This window comes from Bombina bombina, chromosome 5, assembly GCF_027579735.1.
Source record: "Bombina bombina isolate aBomBom1 chromosome 5, aBomBom1.pri, whole genome shotgun sequence".
In the NCBI taxonomy this organism is placed as follows: Eukaryota; Metazoa; Chordata; class Amphibia; order Anura; family Bombinatoridae; genus Bombina; species Bombina bombina.
The window spans coordinates 116,768,422-116,790,644 of NC_069503.1; the positions used below are offsets into that span (position 1 = coordinate 116,768,422).

Consider the following 22,223-nt stretch of genomic DNA (forward strand, 5'->3'; position numbering starts at 1 on the left):
CAGCCTTTTCTAGAATTAACACAGTCTGTCTAGAAAAAAATAGACTGAACTTACCTCAATGCAGTTTAGCCTGCAAACCGTTCCCCCAACTGAAGTTTTCCTGTACTCTTCAGCCTTTGTGAGAACAGCAGTGGATCTTAGTTACAAAGTGCTAAGATCATCATCCTCCTTGCAGAAATCTTCATCCCTTTTCTGCCAGAGAGTAAATAGTACACACCGGTACCATTTAAAATAACATTTTTGTCACCACACTCACTTTACCCTTCCTAGTACTTAGAGTAGGCAAAGAGAATGACTGGGGGGTGGAGCTAAGGGAGGAGCTATATAGACAGCTCTGCTGTGGGTGCTCTCTTTGCCACTTCCTGTAAGGAAGGAGAATATCCCACAAGTATGGATGATTCCGTGGACTCAATACATCTTACAAGAGAAATTACAAATTCTATCTGAATCATGAAAGTGTAATTTCCTATCCATTTAAGTATTATAAAGTCTTGCTGGTAATTAATAATCTGGGTTTGGTGTAAGTTGGGGGGTTAATTTGATATTGTTTTATGTACTGTTAAAGGGACAGTAAAGTGAAAATTAAACTTAAATGTATTGGAAAGAACATGACATTTGCAACAACTTTCCAATTTAATTATATTATCATTTGTGCTTAGTTCTCTTAGTATCCTTTGTTAAAGAGTAACCCTATGTGAACTCATGAGCGTGCACGTGTCTTCAGACAGCAGAGTTTGCAACAACATATATAGCATTGTTATACATAGTTACAAACACTGCTGCACAGAGTGCTAAATGCACGTGCATGCCCCTAAGCTCATATCAGCCTCCTAGGTTTACTCTTTAACAAATTATACTAAAAGAACAAAGCAAATTATATAACAGAAGTGAATTGGAAAGTTGGGTAAAATTGCTGCTCTGAATTATCAGCGTTTAACTTTCATTGTCAGATTTGGCTTCTGTATTTGATGATGTTTTCCTAATTATTCTGTGATATTTTGTTTTTAATTATACAAAAAACACAAAATACTGGTCTGGATTACAATCACTTTTTATTTGCAGGAAAAACCATTAAATCATTATATAGTCAAAAGGAGCATTACATGATATCTGCACACAATCGGCTAGATTTAGAGTTTGGCGTTAGCCGTCAAAACCAGCGTTAGAGGCTCCTAACGCTGGTTTTGGGCTACCGCTGGTATTTAGAGTCAGTCAGGAAAGGGTCTAACGCTCACTTTGCAGCCGCGACTTTTCCATACCGCAGATCCCCTTACGTCAATTGCGTATCCTATCTTTTCAATGGGATCTTTCTAACGCCAGTATTTAGAGTCGTGGCTGAAGTGAGAGTTAGAAATCTAACGACAAAACTCCAGCCGCAGAAAAAAGTCAGTAGTTAAGAGCTTTTTGGGCTAACGCCGGTTTATAAAGCTCTTAACTACTGTGCTCTAAAGTACACTAACACCCATAAACTACCTATGTACCCCTAAACCGAGGCCCCCCCACATCGCCGCCACTCTATTAAAATTTTTTAACCCCTAATCTACAGACCGCACACCGCCGCCACCTACGTTATCCCTATGTACCCCTAATCTGCTGCCCCTAATACCGCCGACACCTACATAATATTTATTAACCCCTAATCTGCCGCCCCCAACGTCGCCTCCACCTACCTACACTTATTAACCTTTAATCTGCCGACCGGACCTCGCCGCCACTATAATAAATGTATTAACCCCTAAACCGCCTCACTCCCGCCTCAAAAACCCTATAATAAATAGTATTAACCCCTAATCTGCCCTCCCTAACATCGCCGCCACCTAACTTCAAGCATTAACCCCTAATCTGCCGACCGTACCTCACCGCTACTCTAATAAATGTATTAACCCCTAAAGCTAAGTCTAACCCTAACACTAACACCCCCCTAAGTTAAATATAATTTAAATCTAACGAAATAAATTAACTCTTATTAAATAAATTATTCCTATTTAAAGCTAAATACTTACCTGTAAAATAAACCCTAATATAGCTACAATATAAATTATAATTATATTGTAGCTATTTTAGGATTAATATTTATTTTACAGGCAACTTTGTATTTATTTTAACCAGGTACAATAGCTATTAAATAGTTATAATAGCTACCTAGTTAAAATAATTACAAAATTACCTGTAAAATAAATCCTAACCTAAGTTACAATTAAACCTAACACTACACTATCAATAAATTAATTAAATACAATACCTACAAATAAATACAATTAAATAAACTAACTAAAGTACAAAAAATAAAAAAGAACTAAGTTACAAAAAATAAAAAAATATTTACAAACATTAGAAAAATATTACAACAATTTTAAACTAATTACACCTACTCTAAGCCCCCTAATAAAATAACAAAGCCCCCCAAAATAAAAAAATGCCCTACCCTATTCTAAAATTAAAATAGAAAAGCTCTTTTACCTTACCAGCCCTTAAAAGGGCCCTTTGCGGGGCATGCCCCAAAGAATTCAGCTCTTTTGACTTTAAAAAAAAACATACAATACCCCCCCAACATTACAACCCACCACCCACATACCCCTAATCTAACCCAAACCCCCCTTAAATAAACCTAACACTAAGCCCCTGAAGATCTTCCTACCTTGTCTTCACCATGCCAGGTATCACCGATCGCTCCAGGATCCGAAGGCTGGAGATCCATCATCCGGCTGAATTCTTCTATCAAGCGACGGCTGAAGAGGTCCAGAAGAGGCTCCAAAGTCTTCCTCCTATCCGGGCAGAAGAGTAGATCCGGACCGGCAACCATCTTCTTCAAAGCGGTGACAAGCGGCTCCATGTTGAAGACCTCCGGCGCGGATCCATCCTCTTCTTGCGACGTCCTAAGTCCGAATGAAGGTTCCTTTAAATGACGTCATCCAAGATGGCGTCCCTCGAATTCCGATTGGCTGATAGGATTCTATCAGCCAATAGGAATTAAGGTAGGGAAAATCTGATTGGCTGATTGAATCAGCCAATCAGATTGAGCTCGCATCCTATTGGCTGTTCCGATCAGCCAATAGAATGCGAGCTCAATCTGATTGGCTGATTGGATCAGCCAATCGGATTGAACTTGAATCTGATTGGTTGATTCCATCAGTCAATCAGATTTTTTTTATTGTAGCTTGCCAAGCTTATTTCACTACCAGCAGAGTTTTCCATCGAATTTGGCTCTGCCGAGGATTGTTTGCTTATTTCCACCTTGCAGCATTGATTACATACAAAGAGCAGCTGCACGCTGTTTCTTCTGACAGCACAGCTACTCAAGATTTGGATTCGATTCACTGAGGAGAGCCCACAGCCGTCCACCTGGGATCTCGGATGCCATCCGGCACAGCGTACTGACTGCTGCAAAAACGTCAGCCTGCCTATTCGCACCACTTTTAATAAGGGTGCCAATACTCTTGTGAGTATATTTCCATTTGTTTTCACCTTCACTGTGAATTTTGCATATGAAACCTACTTGCACAATGAGGCGCTGTCTTCTTTTTTACCATTTCTATTCATATAAAGACTCATTTATTCTGTAAATGTAATTATTTCCTCCCGTATGTAAATCAAACATACAACTCCTAACACTGGCATATTAATAAACAACACTGGGGGTACTTTGGTGGTGAATGGTTGTGTAAACTGGTCAGTATGAGGACAGATTTGTATATTCCTGTGTGGTGTTATTGGATTCTATCACATTGATATGAGCGAAGCTTAGGTGCACATATATAGAGGAACAAAGGACAGCAGGAGAGCACTTCCAATCTGGGGCTTTTATAACTGGGATTTAGAAAGTATTATTTACAATAACATCCTTTTTGATGCTTCTATTTAGAGAGTTTGTAAAGTTTATTTGTGTGTAAATATTTGGTGTTTTGTGATACCGGATTTCAATTTAAAAAAAAAAAAAATCCACTTTCTAAACATGTGAAAGGTTTCTTCCTTTGTGAATCCTTTCATGTTTATTCAGATCACTCTTTTCTGTAAAACTTTTTCCACACTCTGTACATGTGAAAGGCTTTTCTCCTGTGTGAATCCATTCATGAATTTTCAGACTATCCATTCGTGTAAAACGTTTTCCACACTTTGAACATGTGAAAGGCTTTTCTCCTGTGTGAATCCTTTCATGAATTTTCAATTACTCATTTGTGCAAAACTTTTTCCACACTCTGTACATGTGAAAGACTTTTCTCCTGTGTGACTCCTTTCATGATTTTTCAGATTACTCATTTGTGTAAAACTTTTTCCACACTCTGTACAAGTTAAATGCTTTTCTCCTGTGTGAATCCTTTCATGTTTTCTCAGACTACTATTTTCTGTAAAACTTTTTCCACACTCTGTACATGTGAAAGGCTGTTCCCCTGTGTGAATCCTTTCATGTTTATTCAGACTACTCTTTTCTGTAAAACTTTTTCCACACTCTGTACATGTGAAAGGCTGTTCCCCTGTGTGAATCCTTTCATGTTTATTCAGACTACTCTTTCCTGTAAAACTTTTTCCACACTCTGTACATGTGAAAGGCTTTTCTCCTGTGTGAATCCTTTCATGACTTTTCAGATAACTCTTTCCTGTAAAACTTTTTCCACACTCTGTACATGTGAAAGGCTTTTCTCCTGTGTGAATCCTTTCATGAGTTTTCAGATACCTCTTTTCTGTAAAACTTTTTCCACACTCTGTACATGTGAAAGGCTTTTCTCCTGTGTGAATCCTTTCATGAGTTTTCAGATGATACATTCGTGTAAAACTTTTTCCACACTCTGTACAGCTAAATGGTTTCTCCCCTGTGTGGGTCCTTTCATGAGCTATAAGTTTTGTCATTTGTATAAAACATTTGTTGCACTCAGTACATGTGTGCGACTTCTCACCTGTGTGAATTTTGTGGTGCTCTAGGAGATGAGACTTATATCTAAAGCTTTTCTCACATTCTGTAGATTTGAAAGGTCTCTCCTTTGTATGAATCATTTGGCTCGACTGTAGACATTTCTCTTCTTTAAAATTTTTTGAAAACTCAGTAAATGTTTGTGGCTTATCCTCAGGGATAATCATTTCACTAGATAAGGCATAAATGTTGTCCTCTTGTTTAGAAACATAGAAACATAGATATTGACGGCAGATAAGAGCCATAGGCCCAGCAAGTCTGCCCGACCTTACCTAACAGTATAAACTTATCTAGTTCGTAGGATAGCCCTATGCTTGTCCCATGCATTTTTAAAGTCCTCCACAGTGTTTGTTGCTACTACCTCTTGAGGAAGTTTATTCCATAAATCAATCGCTCTTTCTGTAAAGAAGTGCTTCCTCAAATTACTCCTGAATCTACTACCCTTTAGCTTGAGCTTATGACCCCTTGTTCTTGAATTTTCCATTTTATGTAAAATACCCACAGCCTCAGTTTTACTAAACCCTTTAATGTACTTGAAAGTTGCTATCATATCACCTCTTTCCCTTCTCTCCTCTAAGCTATACATACTTAGCAAAGGGATCAAACTAAAAAAGGATCAAATACATAAGGATATTTGAGTTATTTCAGAAAGGTATATAACATTTCTCTTTTAAATTGTTGTTACTTGAATAGTTTGTACTTTCAGATAATATATTTTGTATTTCTATTAACTTTATATTTTGTTTTTTTATAGGTGGTAGACCTGAACTGTGAATTAGTTTCACTACAGAAATTGAATAGTTAAAGGTGGTAGACCTGAACTGTGAATTAGTTTCACTACAGAAATTGAATAGTTAAAGGTTTGAGTTAATTTACATTCTTTTGTATTCTGGTTTTTAGTATTGCAATTAGATAACAATTAGATTGTTTGCATAGGTGAGCAATTAGGAGGGACCCCACCCTATCTTTCTGAGGGTATTTAAAGAGATCTGTTTAGCTCTGCTTCTTAGCAAAGGGATCAAACTAAAAAAGGATCAAATACATAAGGATATTTGAGTTATTTCAGGAGTTATTCAGGGTTATTCAGGCTTATTCAGTAGTAAATAATACTTATATTTTTCTAATTGTTAAAGTGTTGCATAGTTTAAAATGTCTCAGATACAGTGCAATGGGTGTTTTGCACTTTTTAATCGTTCTACTTTTTGGAGATTTAGGGGCTGTCCTGTTTGTAAGCAGTTTTCCCTGTTAAGGGAGGAAATAGCTAAACTTCAAGCTAAGGTAAGTAACATACCTGTTACCTCTACAAAGCTGCCTCAGAAAGAAGCCCCTCTACCCCAGAGATCAGCAAGGAGAGGCAGATGGATCACTGTAGGCTCTGGAAGTATTAGAACAGTAGACCAGAAGCATTGCCCACAACCTCTGCCATTGCAAAACTCCTATGCTGCTCTTGCCGAATACACTTGTGATGAGGAGATTGCTGTTTCTGAGCCCTCTGAAGCTGTAACAGGTAATTTAAATCTATTGGCACCTGATTCTCCAGGTAACATAACACAGGAAAGAACTGCAGATGTGTTTTTGAGAAAAAGACTGTTAGTGGGTGACTCTATTTTGAGGAATGTGTATTTAGGTGAAAGTAAAGGAGAAACAAGGGAGGTTAGATGTCTTCCAGGAGCTACTGCTCACAGGGATAAGAATCGTATTTTGAGAATTGTTAAGGCAGCAGGAAAGGGAAGTGAGTTAGATGTGATTGTTCATTTAGGAACAAATGATCTGGCTAGTAATCATGTTGCTGCTGTTCAGAAAGAGTTTTGTGACCTAGGTAATCATTTAGAGAATGTGGCATCAACTCTATCATTTTCTGCTATTTTACCTGTGTATGACCAGGAAGCAGGAAAGATGGAGCGGATAACAACATTTAATTCTTGGTTAGATAAGTGGTGCAGGGAACGAGGATTTGGTTTTATTGGCCATTATAGCTCTGTTTGGAAAGATACTAGGTTATTTAGGAGAGATGGCTTGCATTTGGATGCTAAAGGAACAGAGTATCTGGGAGAGGAGTTCAAATACTTTATTAGAAATCATTTAAACTAATAAAGGGGGGTAGCATTAATATATCCACCTGTCCCCCACAGCATGCCAAAACTGTTAGTCCAAGTAACAATTCTAGAAATTCTAGTAGAAAAATTCTTCGTGCCATGAGCACAAATGCTCGCAGCTTAGGAAATAAATTACCTGAACTCATTTCAATAATGACTAGGGACAACTTGGATTTAGTAGCTATAACAGAAACATGGTACAGTGATTTGCATGACTGGGATATAGTCATACCTGGATACAGGTTATTTAAAAAGAACAGAGTAGGAAAGAAAGGTGGAGGAGTTGCTTTGTATGTTTGATGACTAAATTACTCTCTGTACATAATGATTGCTGCCCAGTTCCTGCCAATTCACCATCTCCTTTAAATATCTCATGTGATTTCCCCAATGTTTGTGAATATTCATTAGTGTCTAAAAATGTTGGAGTCTGTGGTATCATTCTGATGCTTCCTGTAGTGAGGGATGGATATGAACTATTCATGTGTTGGTCTACATAAAAAGAAATGAAATAAAGAAAAATAACATTTATTACTTATAATATAATCAATCTTAATAAAAAATCATATTCTTCAATATGCAACAAAATGTCTTCCATTTTGTGTTTATTTTTAAATGTATTTACCTGTAAATCACAAATTAAAAAAATGACGACAAAGAATGTTGCATGATGTTCTCAGCCAGGGAACAAGTACATCTGTATTCTGGGCAAGAGAGGTGGCACCGCCATCCTCATTTAACATTGCACAAGCAACTGCACATAGAGTGCTGCATGGCTCATGCTCAACAAGTTGGGTGAGAACATGATGTCTTAATTATCACAGACTATTAATCAGTGTGAGATCTTTTCAGAGGGTAAGGAGCAGTGATTTTACAATACTTTTAAGCTTTCAGCTGTGGTTGTTTAATTTATATAAACAACCAAAAACTTTATTAGTTTAATAATATTTACTGCAAAATTAAGCACACAAATCAGGGGCGGTTCTGGGGTGGGGAACACTTACTGGGAACAAGGTAGTCATTTAAGTGTAGTTATGGGTGTTCCATGAGCAAGGTCAGGGCAGGGGAAGTTGGAGTTGTAGGTGTTCTAAGTTCAGAAGTCTGAGGGCGAGGTTAGCCAGTTGTTGGACATGATCGGTCTAAAAGGACAGAGGGGGGAGTAGTATTTTCTTTCATGTAATTGGCAAGAGTCCATCATGAGCTAGTGAGGTATAGGATATACATTCCTACCAGGAGGGGCAAAGTTTCAAAAACCTCAAAATGCCTATAAATACACCTCCCACCACACCCACAACTCAGTTTTACAAACTTTGCCTCCTATGGAGGTGGTGAAGTAAGTTTGTGCTTGATTTTATCTTCTATGATAAGCGCTTCTCAGCATATTGAAGCCCAATTCCTCTCAGAGCACAGTGTTTGTCAGTGGGATGTGATGAGAGTATCGCCTATTGATTTTATGGTATATACACACGGGAAATCTTTTCAACGGTTCTATGTTATTGGTCGTAGGGATTCATCTCCTACCTCCCTTTTCAGATCAACAATATACTCTTATATAACATTACCTGTGCTGATAGTTTTCAGTACGGGTTTGGCTATCGGCTATATGTGGATGGGTGTCTTTCATAAGTATGTATCATTATTTAAGACACTCTCAGCTATGGTCTGGCGCTTTATGTATTAATATAAAGTTTTTTGTTTTTTTTAATAAATTTTATTTATTGCGATTCAAAAAGGATATACAAACATATATGTCTATGAATGTTACAGAGAAATAGGTAGGAACATGGGAACAATTGTTATGCATCCAATTATCACAAAGCATGAAGATCAGACATCAGCAAGCTAAATATGTATAATATATACCTTTTAAACTATATGCCATCTAGGAAGAAAAACTATAAGGCCACTCTTGGACCTCACATTGTTATAAAAAGAAAATACAATAGTATAGAAGGCAATCAGGATCAGGTAGAGACCACTTTTGGATCTCAGATTATGAATCAACAGTTTCTTATTTTTGTACTATAAAGCAAGCTCTTTGATCAACTTTAAATGTGACAAGGAAGATGGAACGGTAGATTAATTAGAGAATACTATGTCACGTGAAAATATATATAAGAACAACAATAAATATAACTATATTATATGTAGTAACGGATGGAATTGCTATAGGACTTATTTTCCTATGCTCACGATGTGAGCTCATTGGAGTATATGGGGGGGGAGGGAGGGATGGGGTAAACTGATCAAATATAAATGTTGTGGAGGTTGAATTACTAAGAACTAGATCAAATAAAGTAAGAGTTTTGTGTCCAATAAATGTATGAGTAATATATAGCCTAACATATTAAACTTTGAGATAAATCACCAACAGGAAATATGCAATGTCAATAGTAGGCGTTACAGTGGAATCTGAGTCTAGACATATAGCATGGCTCACAGATATTAATAATGTAATAATATATCCTGACTCTTTTAGGGTCTCCAGAATATATTAAAACCAATATGTAGAGTAGGTTATAGGGATAGAATACTAACATTTGAGAGCTATACAGCACAGGGACTTATATAAAAATAGGAGATTATTTATGAATGTAGTTTAGGTAGCTTTTATGGAGCAAACAGTATGATTTGTATAGTACTATAGAAAGATAAAAGTTAAGAGCATGTTGCTACATTTAATTAAATCAAAGGCCTTAAGCCTATACAAGAGATCCCCTGTGGGGGGCTATATACAGGGGGGAGCCTGGTACTAAATTTTAGGAACTAAACTTGCGTGTGTGTAAACTAAATCTACTCAAAAAGGAGAAAGTAATTGTGATTGCCCCTGGATAATATGTACCTCACTATATATATCCCTATATGTATGTATATAGATCAGACCTCTCCTTATGGTCTTGATGCAATGAGAGCTCGGTTACATGCATTCCTGCAAATAAAAAATAAATTATGTAGACATGCCGCTCCAGCCGCTGGAGGCATGCCACTTGGTATAGGTCAAGGGTTTGAATGGGAGAGGGCAGATAGAGAGACATATTAGAAATATGTTACTGGGTAGATAGTTTCAATCAACTGCAAAGTAAGTAGGGTAATGGAGAGGAAGATATAGTTACACACTCTAACACGCAACACTAACATCAACAGTATAAAAAAGTGTCCTCAATAATATAGTAAGACAATAAGGCATTATAGGAAACATCATATGGTATACTGTAGTAAGGAGACAAAACTTGTCATCACCTCAACGTTAATTACTCCTCAATGCGCATATAGGACACTAGACTGCTTAGACAAAAATTTCTTGACTTATCCTCTGACTTATAATTGCAATATAAATGACATTAGACTCATTATTACTTATTGCTAGGCTCCATAACTTGATTCCAATAGCTCCAGTCAAATCAGGATGGAAAACTGAGTACATATTATAAATTGCTAGCTAGCAAAACAGAATTTAAAATGCTACTTAACATGTTTAACTTACAATACAACTGCCGAATAACCTATTAACAGTCCATAGCTAAGAGTTTTGTCACATTAATCCACATAGTCTCTGCGAGGGGCTTAGCATTTTAACCCACTCCATCTTTTCGGGCAGTTTGTTGTAACCACATTACTATTAATACCTTCCATACCGCATGTTTGTCCTTTTCAGGGAACACAACTACAACTGAAGCCAGGATATATCTCCTTATCGCATCATGACTTCTGTCCCAAGCTCCCAAACTGTCGACAAGAAATGGTTCAGTGTAAAGCAGCTGCTCTATCTCCAAGGCTAGCCAGGATACAATCTGATCCCCACAGCACTTCGGTTCGCCAAACAAACCTGTCGACTTTACCCATCTCTGCAGTACTCCAGCTGTCGATGCATAATGGTCCTCTCCGCATATCTTGTCACAAGTACCTGCTCCGGTGTCTGTCACTTCTTCAGCCGCCCTCAGCAGACATAGCCAGCGGTTCCACAAAGGAGGATAGTTCCGTTTCTGGGCCTCAGCCCTCTCTCTCTGTTGGTAGACTAAAGTGAGAGGACCGACTTTCACCTCACTGCCAGGCTCAAGCGACAAGTCCCTAAGATCATCTGGGGTAAGTATATAGTCCGGCGGCTGCTGCTTATTGTTAGTACCGACCGTAGGGCTTGCGTCCTCTGTTACCTCCGAGATCATGGCACGATCAGTGCGGACTATCTGCGATAAGGAAATCCAGTTCTTGTAGGAGCAATGCTTCGAATTCTGAGAATATGATATGTATCGCTCTGACAGCAGCTTCCATTTTGAGGTTAGGATTGTTGTATGTCAGATCAGCTTACGTGCACCACTTAGATGGCCCCTTCTCAAATGCTAGAGCTGAAGGCTTCAGTAGTCTAGGCCTCAAGATTAGCCTCGTGGTCTATAAAGAGAGTTTAGGTCAAGCTGCGGGTCTGTTGCATAACTAAGACTCCAGACTGGTAGTAGTAGAAAATATTGTATTGGTGAGTCACAGATATCTTAATATTCAAAGGATTAGACCCTAAAAAGATTAGAAAAAGTCAGGAGCTCTCTTAACACACGTCTTTCCTCTTCAGCTGTTAACTCCGCCCCCTTAATATAAAGTTTCAAATATATGTATGTTACTTCTATTTGCCATGAGTCAGGTCTATGTATATTTCCCTTTGCAAACTATCAGTTTCAGTATGGGAATCATGTTTTAGGAAGTTAATGTTCTTACCTGGGGTATAGTCTCTTTTTCAAATGGACTTGTTTCTCTTTAATTTCGAGGGCAAAATTAGGCTCGTGAGGTCGCAAAATGTGTTAATTTATTGTGTTATTCTTGGCACGAATGTCTGTCTATGATGACGCAAGTTCGTAATTTCCTGCGTCTTTGTTGACGCCAGGTTGTTTGGCATGAAGTTGCGTCGGTCATGACGTCATTTCCTGATGTTTGTTGGAGCCAAAAAAAAAATGTTTCTACTTCATTATGCGCCATACTTGGTGCCAAAAAAATTGGTTTTATTTTACCCCACGTCCTATGTGCCTCTTGCCTTCTTTATGCTCAGAGGGCTATGCTGTTTGCATTTTTCCCCATTCCTAAAACTGCTATATGAGAAAATTGAATATTTTGTCTGAATGTTATTTTTTCTTTTACATTTTGCCCTGACCCTCATCCCAATGGGGGTTGCTCTTTCTTTATAATGTCACAAAATGTACTTAAAAGATGCAGATATAAATATAATAGTTTATATTTGTTTAATGAATTATTTATTCTATTTTCCCAGTAATTAAAGTCAGAATACTATCTATTTTACTCACCTAACACATATGAGTTCATGCTGATAAGAGGCTCCAATGTCTGTGCTCAGGAAGAAGGTTCCCTTATTCACTCCAGTTACATCAATACCTCTCTCAGTGCTCTGGCCGTGTCTGTAAAAAATATATTAAATGGTTTAGACAGATAATAATAAATAATGGTTCTGATTAACTGTACGTATGGTATAATTAAAGGCACACATAACAATTCATGCGATACAGATCAGCTGATTAGGTTATTACATATGTTCTATTGATTCACCACAAGCATTTAGTAGAGTTAACACTGTGTGTGTTATAATTGCCCCTTAAAGAGATATTAAAGTCCAAATTAATCTTTCATGATTCAGATAGGGCATGTAATTTTAAACAACTTTCTAATTTACTTTTATCATCAAATTTGCTTTGTTCTCTTGGTATTCTTAGTTGAAAGCTAATCCTAGGAGGCTCCTATGCTAATTTCTAAGCCCTAGAAGGCTGCCTCTTATCTAAATGCATTTGACATTTTTCACCGCTAGAGGGTGTTAGTTCATGTGTTTCATAAAAATAACATTGTGCTCATGCACGTGGAGGTATTTAAGAGTCAGCACAAACTGCCTGAAATGCAAGTCTGTCAAAAGATCTGAGATAAGGAGGCAGTCTGCAGAAACTTAGATACAAGGTAATTACAGAGGTAAAAAGTATATTTCTATAACAGTGTTGGTTATGCAAAACTAGGGAATAGTAAATAAAGGGATGATCTATGAAACAATATTTTCTCCTGAAATAAATGTTAAATATAATTTGTTTAAATATAAGTTAAATTGGATACTGCAGTATGGGTATTTTACTTACTACTAACTCTCACTGTCAGACATTTTGTATTTGTCATGTGCTCTACCCCCATCCTTTAAATTCTCTTGGTCAATACTGTGTTGTCTTAAATCACACTGCAATTGGGTATGAGAGAGATAGGCACTAAAATGTGTATTTCAATTGCTATCTTAGATATAGGAAGTGTTTGTGTTTACATAGAGTAATAACTAGAGCTGCAACAACTAATCGATATAATCAAAAATAATCTATTATGAAAATAGTTGTCAATGAATCTCATAATCGATTAGTTGGTTTGCACACAGCACCAGCTGCTTCACTCCATGGTTATGTCCTTAGTCTAAAGGATGTCTACAGACATTTACTTTTCACTTTTTATGGACAGTAAGGCCTAGATTTGGAGTTCGGCGGTAAAAGGGCTGTTAACGCTCCGCGGGTTTTTTTCTGGCCGCACCATAAATTTAACTCTGGTATCGAGAGTTCAAACAAATGCTGCGTTAGGCTCCAAAAAAGGAGCGTAGAGCATATTTACCGCAAATGCAACTCTCGATACCAGAGTTGCTTACGGACGCGGCCGGCATCAAAAACGTGCTCGTGCACGATTCTCCCATAGGAAACAATGGGGCAGTTTGAGCTGAAAAAAAACCTAACACCTGCAAAAAAGCAGCGTTCAGCTCTTAACGCAGCCCCATTGTTTCCTATGGGGAAACACTTCCTACGTCTGCACCTAACACTCTAACATGTACCCCGAGTCTAAACACCCCTAACCTTACACTTATTAACCCCTAATCTGCCGCCCCCGCTATCGCTGACCCCTGCATTACACTTTTAACCCCTAATCTGCCGCTCCGTAAACCGCCGCCACCTACGTTATCCCTATGTACCCCTAATCTGCTGCCCTAACATCGCCGACCCCTATGTTATATTTATTAACCCCTAATCTGCCCCCCACAACGTTGCCGACACCTGCCTACACTTATTAACCCCTAATCTGCCGAGCGGACCTGAGCGCTACTATAATAAAGTTATTAACCCCTAATCCGCCTCACTAACCCTATCATAAATAGTATTAACCCCTAATCTGCCCTCCCTAACATCGCCGACACCTACCTTCAATTATTAACCCCTAATCTGCCGACCGGAGCTCACCGCTATTCTAATAAATGTATTAACCCCTAAAGCTAAGTCTAACCCTAACACTAACACCCCCCTAAGTTAAATATAATTTTTATCTAACGAAATAAATTAACTCTTATTAAATAAATGATTCCTATTTAAAGCTAAATACTTACCTGTAAAATAAATCCTAATATAGCTACAATATAAATTATAATTATATTATAGCTATTTTAGGATTAATATTTATTTTACAGGCAACTTTGTAATTATTTTAACCAGGTACAATAGCTATTAAATAGTTAAGAACTATTTAATAGTTACCTAGTTAAAATAATAACAAATTTACCTGTAAAATAAATCCTAACCTAAGATATAATTAAACCTAACACTACCCTATCAATAAAATAATTAAATAAACTACCTACAATTACCTACAATTAACCTAACACTACACTATCAATAAATTAATTAAACACAATTGCTACAAATAAATACAATTAAATAAACTATCTAAAGTACAAAAAATAAAAAAGAACTAAGTTACAGAAAATAATAAAATATTTACAAACATAAGAAAAATATTACAACAATTTTAAACTAATTACACCTACTCTAAGACCCCTAATAAAATAACAAAGCCCCCCAAAATAAAAAATTCCCTACCCTATTCTAAAATACAAATATTACAAGCTCTTTTACCTTACCAGCCCTGAACAGGGCCCTTTGCGGGGCATGCCCCAAGAATTTCAGCTCTTTTGCCTGTAAAAAAAAAAATACAATACCCCCCCCCCAACATTACAACCCACCACCCACATACCCCTAATCTAACCCAAACCCCCCTTAAATAAACCTAACACTAATCCCCTGAAGATCTTCCTACCTTGTCTTCACCATACCAGGTTCACCGATCCGTCCTGGCTCCAAGATCTTCATCCAACCCAAGCGGAGGTTGGCGATCCATAATCCGGTGCTCCAAAGTCTTCCTCCTATCCGGCAAGAAGAGGACATCCGGACCGGCAAACATCTTCTCCAAGCGGCATCTTCTATCTTCTTCCATCCGATGACGACCGGCTCCATCTTGAAGACCTCCAGCGCGGATCCATCCTCTTCTTCCGACGACTAGACGACGAATGACGGTTCCTTTAAGGGACGTCATCCAAGATGGCGTCCCTCGAATTCCGATTGGCTGATAGGATTCTATCAGCCAATCGGAATTAAGGTAGGAATTTTCTGATTGGCTGATGGAATCAGCCAATCAGAATATAGTTCAATCCGATTGGCTGATCCAATCAGCCAATCAGATTGAGCTCGCATTCTATTGGCTGTTCCGATCAGCCAATAGAATGCGAGCTCAATCTGATTGGCTGATTGGATCAGCCAATCGGATTGAACTATATTCTGATTGGCTGATTCCATCAGCCAATCAGAAAATTCCTACCTTAATTCCGATTGGCTGATAGAATCCTATCAGCCAATCGGAATTCGAGGGACGCCATCTTGGATGACGTCCCTTAAAGGAACCGTCATTCGTCGTCTAGTCGTCGGAAGAAGAGGATGGATCCGCGCTGGAGGTCTTCAAGATGGAGCCGGTCGTCATCGGATGGAAGAAGATAGAAGATGCCGCTTGGAGAAGATGTTTGCCGGTCCGGATGTCCTCTTCTTGCCGGATAGGAGGAAGACTTTGGAGCACCGGATTATGGATCGCCAACCCCCGCTTGGGTTGGATGAAGATCTTGGAGCCAGGACGGATCGGTGAACCTGGTATGGTGAAGACAAGGTAGGAAGATCTTCAGGGGATTAGTGTTAGGTTTATTTAAGGGGGGTTTGGGTTAGATTAGGGGTATGTGGGTGGTGGGTTGTAATGTTGGGGGGGGGGTATTGTATGTTTTTTTTTACAGGCAAAAGAGCTGAAATTCTTGGGGCATGCCCCGCAAAGGGCCCTGTTCAGGGCTGGTAAGGTAAAAGAGCTTGTAATATTTGTATTTTAGAATAGGGTAGGGAATTTTTTATTTTGGGGGGCTTTGTTATTTTATTAGGGGGCTTAGAGTAGGTGTAATTAGTTTAAAATTGTTGTAATATTTTTCTTATGTTTGTAAATATTTTATTATTTTCTGTAACTTAGTTCTTTTTTATTTTTTTTACTTTAGATAGTTTATTTAATTGTATTTATTTGTAGCAATTGTGTTTAATTAATTTATTGATAGTGTAGTGTTAGGTTAATTGTAGGTAATTGTAGGTAGTTTATTTAATTATTTTATTGATAGGGTAGTGTTAGGTTTAATTATATCTTAGGTTAGGATTTATTTTACAGGTAAATTTGTTATTATTTTAACTAGGTAACTATTAAATAGTTCTTAACTATTTAATAGCTATTGTACCTGGTTAAAATAATTACAAAGTTGCCTGTAAAATAAATATTAATCCTAAAATAGCTATAATATAATTATAATTTATATTGTAGCTATATTAGGATGTATTTTACAGGTAAGTATTTAGCTTTAAATAGGAATTATTTATTTAATAAGAGTTAATTTATTTCGTTAGATAAAAATTATATTTAACTTAGGGGGGTGTTAGTGTTAGGGTTAGACTTAGCTTTAGGGGTTAATACATTTATTAGAATAGCGGTGAGCTCCGGTCGGCAGATTAGGGGTTAATAATTGAAGGTAGGTGTCGGCGATGTTAGGGAGGGCAGATTAGGGGTTAATACTATTTATGATAGGGTTAGTGAGGCGGATTAGGGGTTAATAACTTTATTATAGTAGCGCTCAGGTCCGCTCGGCAGATTAGGGGTTAATAAGTGTAGGTAGGTGTCGGCGACGTTGAGGGGGGCAGATTAGGGGTTAATAAATATAACATAGGGGTCGGCGATGTTAGGGGTAGCAGATTAGGGGTACATAGGGATAACGTAGGTGGCGGCGATTTGCGGTCGGAAGATTAGGGGTTAATTATTTTAAGTAGCTTGCGGCGACGTTGTGGGGGGCAAGTTAGGGGTTAATAGATATAATACAGGGGTCGGCGGTGTTAGGGGCAGCAGATTAGGGGTACATAAGTATAACGTAGGTGGCGGTCGGCAGATTAGGGGTTAAAAATTTTAATCGAGTGGCGGCGATGTGGGGGGACCTCGGTTTAGGGGTACATAGGTAGTTTATGGGTGTTAGTGTACTTTAGGGTACAGTAGTTAAGAGCTTTATAAACCGGCGTTAGCCAGAAAGCTCTTAACTCCTGCTATTTTCAGGCGGCTGGAATCTTGTCGTTAGAGCTCTAACGCTCACTGCAGAAACGACTCTAAATACCGGCGTTAGGAAGATCCCATTGAAAAGATAGGCTACGCAAATGGCGTAGGGGGATCTGCGGTATGGAAAAGTCGCGGCTGAAAAGTGAGCGTTAGACCCTTTAATCACTGACTCCAAATACCAGCGGGCGGCCAAAACCAGCGTTAGGAGCCTCTAACGCTGGTTTTGACGGCTACCGCCGAACTCTAAATCTAGGCCTAAAAGTTTCTTTTTAAGTTTACAAATACTTTTGGCTTATGTGCAACCCGGAAATAATAGCAGTCATCATTTGGATTGTTTATAAAAAATCCGGTGATTTGGGACTATGCATTGTATGATATAGTGCACAGCTTATTATTTACACCTAGCCCTAGATTGAAGGGAGTTATTTGAATTGATTTGCACTATTATCTGTGTGCACAATTATTAGCGGATCGCTTGCTATTGCTGATTTTAGGTACGGTATAGATAAATATGCAAGGCTTTTTTTAAAAAATATTTTTAATTAATTAATGTACAAAATTCAACCTCTAATTATATATATGTTATTTTAAGAGCAGACTAGATATTTTTTCCCTAACCTTGTAGCTGATTGTTTACCATTGCATATATATATATATATATATATATATATATATATATATATATATATTCAAGATATTTTTATGTTAGAACTTACTTTGTTAAGAGGCCACTTGCATTTGTGGAGCTAACAAAGATAAATAATCCCACCTTGGTGAAATTGGCAAAACCCTACTTATGCATCTCAACACCAACTAAGCGTCTCTTCTCTGCTGAAGGCAAAATAGCTTTGATATGATTTTAAATACAGGGAAAAAAATATTTTTTTAATTTTTATCCTATTAGTCGATTAATCGAAAAAATAATCGGCCGATTAATCGATTATGAAAATAATCGTTAGTTGCAGCCCTAGTAATAACAATGAGATTTTTTTGATAAGTTCAGTCCATTTAAAAAGGACCATAACATATAGAATTACAAAACAGATGCATAATAAAAATGCAATGCAATAAAACATACTATGAAAGTTAAAAGAGCAATAGATTGTTTTCTGATAAATGTAGTTCTGCCCCTGTACCATGTCAGGGTACAGGTAAATGACATTTTATATATATATATATATATATATATATATATATATATATATATATATATATATATATATATATATATAAATAATACAAAAGACCTGATAAATTTATTTCTTCTACGATATGACAAGTCCACGGATTTCATCCTTACTTATGGGATATTAACCTCCTGCCAGCAGGAAGTGGCAAAGAGCACCACAGCAGAGCTGTATATATAGCTCCTCCCTTCCCTCCACCTCCAGTCATTCAACCGAAGTTAGGAAGAGAAAGGAAAAGCCAAAGGTGCAGAGGTGACTGAAGTTTAACTAAAACATAAATTATATACCTGTCTTAAAAAATGACAGGGTGGGCCGTGGACTCGTCATATCGTAGAAGAAATAAATTTATCAGGTAAGCATAAATTTCCTTTTCTTCTACAAGATATGAAGAGTCCACGGATTTCATCCTTACTTATGGGATACAATACCAAAACTATAGGACACGGATGAAAGGGAGGGACAAGACAGGGACCTAAATGGAAGGAACCACTGCCTGAAGAACCTTTCTCCCAAAACTAGCCTCAGAAGAAGTAAAAATATCAAATTTATAAAATTTGGAAAAAGTGTGAAGAGATGACCAAGTTGCAGCCTTGCAAATCTGTTAAACAGAAGCATCGTTTTTAAATGCCCATGAGGAAGCCACAGCACTAGTAGAATGAGCCGTAATTCTTTCAGGAGGCTGCTGTCAAGCAGTCTCATACGCCAGACGGATGATACTCTTCAGCCAAAAAGAAAGAGAGGTAGCCACAGCTTTCTGACCCCTACGTTTTCCAGAAAAAACAATGAATAATGCAGATGATTGACGAAAATCCTTAGTCGCCTGCAAGTAAAACTTCAGGGCACGGACCACGTCCAAGTTATGCAACATACACTCCTTCTTAGAAGAAGGGTTAGGACATAATGAAGGAACAACAATTTCCTGATTAATATTCTTATTAGAAACAACCTTAGGAAGGAAACCAGGTCTGGTACGTAAAACCACCTTATCAGAATGGAAGATAAGATAAGGTGAATCACATTGTAATGCTGAAAGCTCCGAAACTCTACGAGCAGAAGAAATAGCAACCAAAAATAAAACTTTCCAAGATAACAACTTAATATCTATGGAATGCATGGGTTCAAACGGAACCTCTTGAAGAATATTAAGAACTAAATTCAAACTCTAGGGTGGAGCAATTGGTCTAAACACAGGCTTAATTCTGGTTAAAGCCTGACAAAAAGACTGAACGTCTGGAACATCTGCCAAACGTTTGTGTAGTAAAATTGACAAAGCAGAGATTTGTCCCTTTAAGGAAGTTGCTGATAACCCTTTCTCCACTGATGGCCGAGGATTGTACTGAAGGGCTCGGCATGTATTCAGAATCCTTAACTTTCTGACCTCTGTCAAGAAAATTTTTATGGATATGGAATCTATTAGAGTTCCCAGGAAGGGAACCTTGGTCTGTGGAATTAATGAACTCTTTTGTAGATTCACCTTCCACCCGTGAGTCCTCAGAAAGGACAGCACCATGTCTGTATGATACTTTGTCAGATGGCAAGACGACGCCTGGATCAGAATATTGTCCAGATAAGGCGCCACTGCAATACCCTGCGGCCTGAGAACCGCCAGGAGAGACCCTAGAACCTTCGTGAAGATCCTGGGTGCTGTGGCCAACCCAAAGGGCAGAGCCACAAACTGAAAATGTATGTCCAGGAAGGCAAACCTTAGGAACTGATGATGATCCTTGTGGATAGGAATATGAAGGTATGCATCCTTCAAGTCCACGGTAGTCATATATTGACCCTCCTGGATCAATGGCAGAATTGTTCGAATAGTCTCCATTTTGAAGGATGGGACTCTGAGAAACTTTTTTAGACTCTTTAGATCTAAAATGGTTTGAAATGTGCCCTCTTTTTTGGGGACCACAAATAGATTTAAGTAAAACCTCTGTCCCTGTTCCAGTCTTGGAACGGGATGAATTACTCCCATAGTAGAGAGGTCTTTTACAAAATGTAAGAACGCCTCTCTTTTTGTCTGGTCTGCAGACAATCGTGACAGAAGAAACCTCCCCCTTGGGAGAGAACTTTTGAATTCCAGCTGATACCCTTGGGACACGATCTCCAGTGTCCAAGGATCCTGAACATCTCTTACCCAAGCCTGGGCAAAGAGAGAAAGTCTGCCCCCTACTAGATCCGGTCCCGGATCGGGGGCCGCCCCTTCATGCTGTTTTGGTAGCAGCAGCGGGCTTCTTGGGTTGTTTACCCTTGTTTCAAGCCTGGTTGGGTCTCCAGACGGACTTGACCGAAGCAAAATTCCCTTCTTGCTTGGCAGAAGAAGAGGAAGAAGAGGGGACTCCTTTAAAGTTCCGAAAGGAACAAAACTTATTTTGTTTACCCCTCCTGAGGCAGGAGATGACCCTTCCCTGCCGTAATGTCAGAAATAATCTCTTTCAAGTCAGGCCCGAATAGGGTTTTCCCCTTGAAAGGAATAGCCAAAAGTTTTGATTTAGATGACACATCAGCAGACCAGGATTTTAACCATAACGCTCTACGCGCTAAAACAGCAAATCCGGCATTCTTAGCCGCCAACTTGGCAATCTGAAAGGCAGCATCTGTAATAAAAGAATTAGCCATCTTAAGAGCCCTAATTCTATCTAAAATATCCTCTATAGGAGTCTCAGTCTTAAGAGACTCTTCTAAAGCATCAAACCAGAAGGCCGCCACAGTGGTAACTGGTACAATGCAGGCCGCTGGTTGTAAGAGGAAACCCTGATGAATAAACAATTTCTTTAGAAGACCCTCCAATTTCTTATCCATAGGGTCTTTAAAAGCACAGCTGTCCTCAATAGGGATAGTTGTACGCTTAGCCAGGGTAGATATAGCTCCTTCCACCTTAGGGACTGTTTGCCAAGAGTCCTGAACAGTGTCAGATATGGGATACATCTTCTTAAAATTAGGAGAGGGTGAGAACGGATACCCGGTCTGTCCCATTCCCTCTTAAAAATCACCGAGATTCTCTTAGGAACCGGAAAAACATCAGTGTAAGCAGGTACCTCTAAGTATTTGTTCATCTTACACAATTTCTCTGGTGGTACCACAATAGAGTCACAGTCATCCAGAGTCACTAAAACCTCCCAAAGTAACAGGCGGAGATGATCAAGCTTAAATCTAAAGGACATGACGTCCGAGTCCGTCTGAGGTAATGCACTTCCTGAATTGGAAAGTTCCCCCTCAGACAGAAGTTCCCTGACCCCCACTTCAGATCCCTGTGAGGGTACATCGGAAATAGCTAACAAAGCATCTCAGTATTCAAATTGACCTCTGCCCTGCTGCGTTTACCCTGTAACACTGGCAACTTAGATAATACCTCTGTAAGGGTAGTTGACATAACTGCAGCCATATCCTGCAGAGGAAATGAATTAGACGTGGTAGAAGAACCAGGCGTTGCTTGGGTGGGCGTTAAAGGTTGTGACGCTTGGGGAGAATTTGGCGGGTTCACCCTGATTCTCCTCAGACGGAGAATCATCCTTAGGCACATTTTCTTTACATAAAATCTGTGCTTTACATTGTAAGGCCCTCTCAGTACACGAGGGACAAAAAAGTCAG

At 38.5% G+C, this 22,223-nt stretch overlaps 1 protein-coding gene and 1 long non-coding RNA gene across 2 annotated transcripts in view; both read right to left on the bottom strand.

Moving 5' to 3' along the window:
• Positions 1 to 3,985: 3,985 nt before the first annotated feature.
• On the bottom strand, positions 3,986 to 4,989 carry LOC128661376 (oocyte zinc finger protein XlCOF6-like; the record flags this gene model as incomplete). The annotated part of the gene is made up of 2 exons (XM_053715637.1): positions 4,214 to 4,989; positions 3,986 to 4,148 (listed from the first exon to the last, which is right to left on the bottom strand). Coding segments are annotated over exons 1-2 (939 nt in total), but the record flags the coding sequence as incomplete, so codon positions are not given.
• Positions 4,990 to 7,342: 2,353 nt separating this feature from the next.
• LOC128660052 (uncharacterized) overlaps positions 7,343 to 22,223 on the bottom strand; it is an 86,765-nt gene continuing 71,884 nt past the window's right edge. The window contains exons 3-4 of the long non-coding RNA XR_008402504.1: positions 12,285 to 12,395; positions 7,343 to 7,491 (exon numbers count right to left, since the gene is read on the bottom strand). This is a non-coding gene — a long non-coding RNA (uncharacterized LOC128660052). The remainder of the gene's footprint in view (positions 7,492 to 12,284; positions 12,396 to 22,223) is intronic.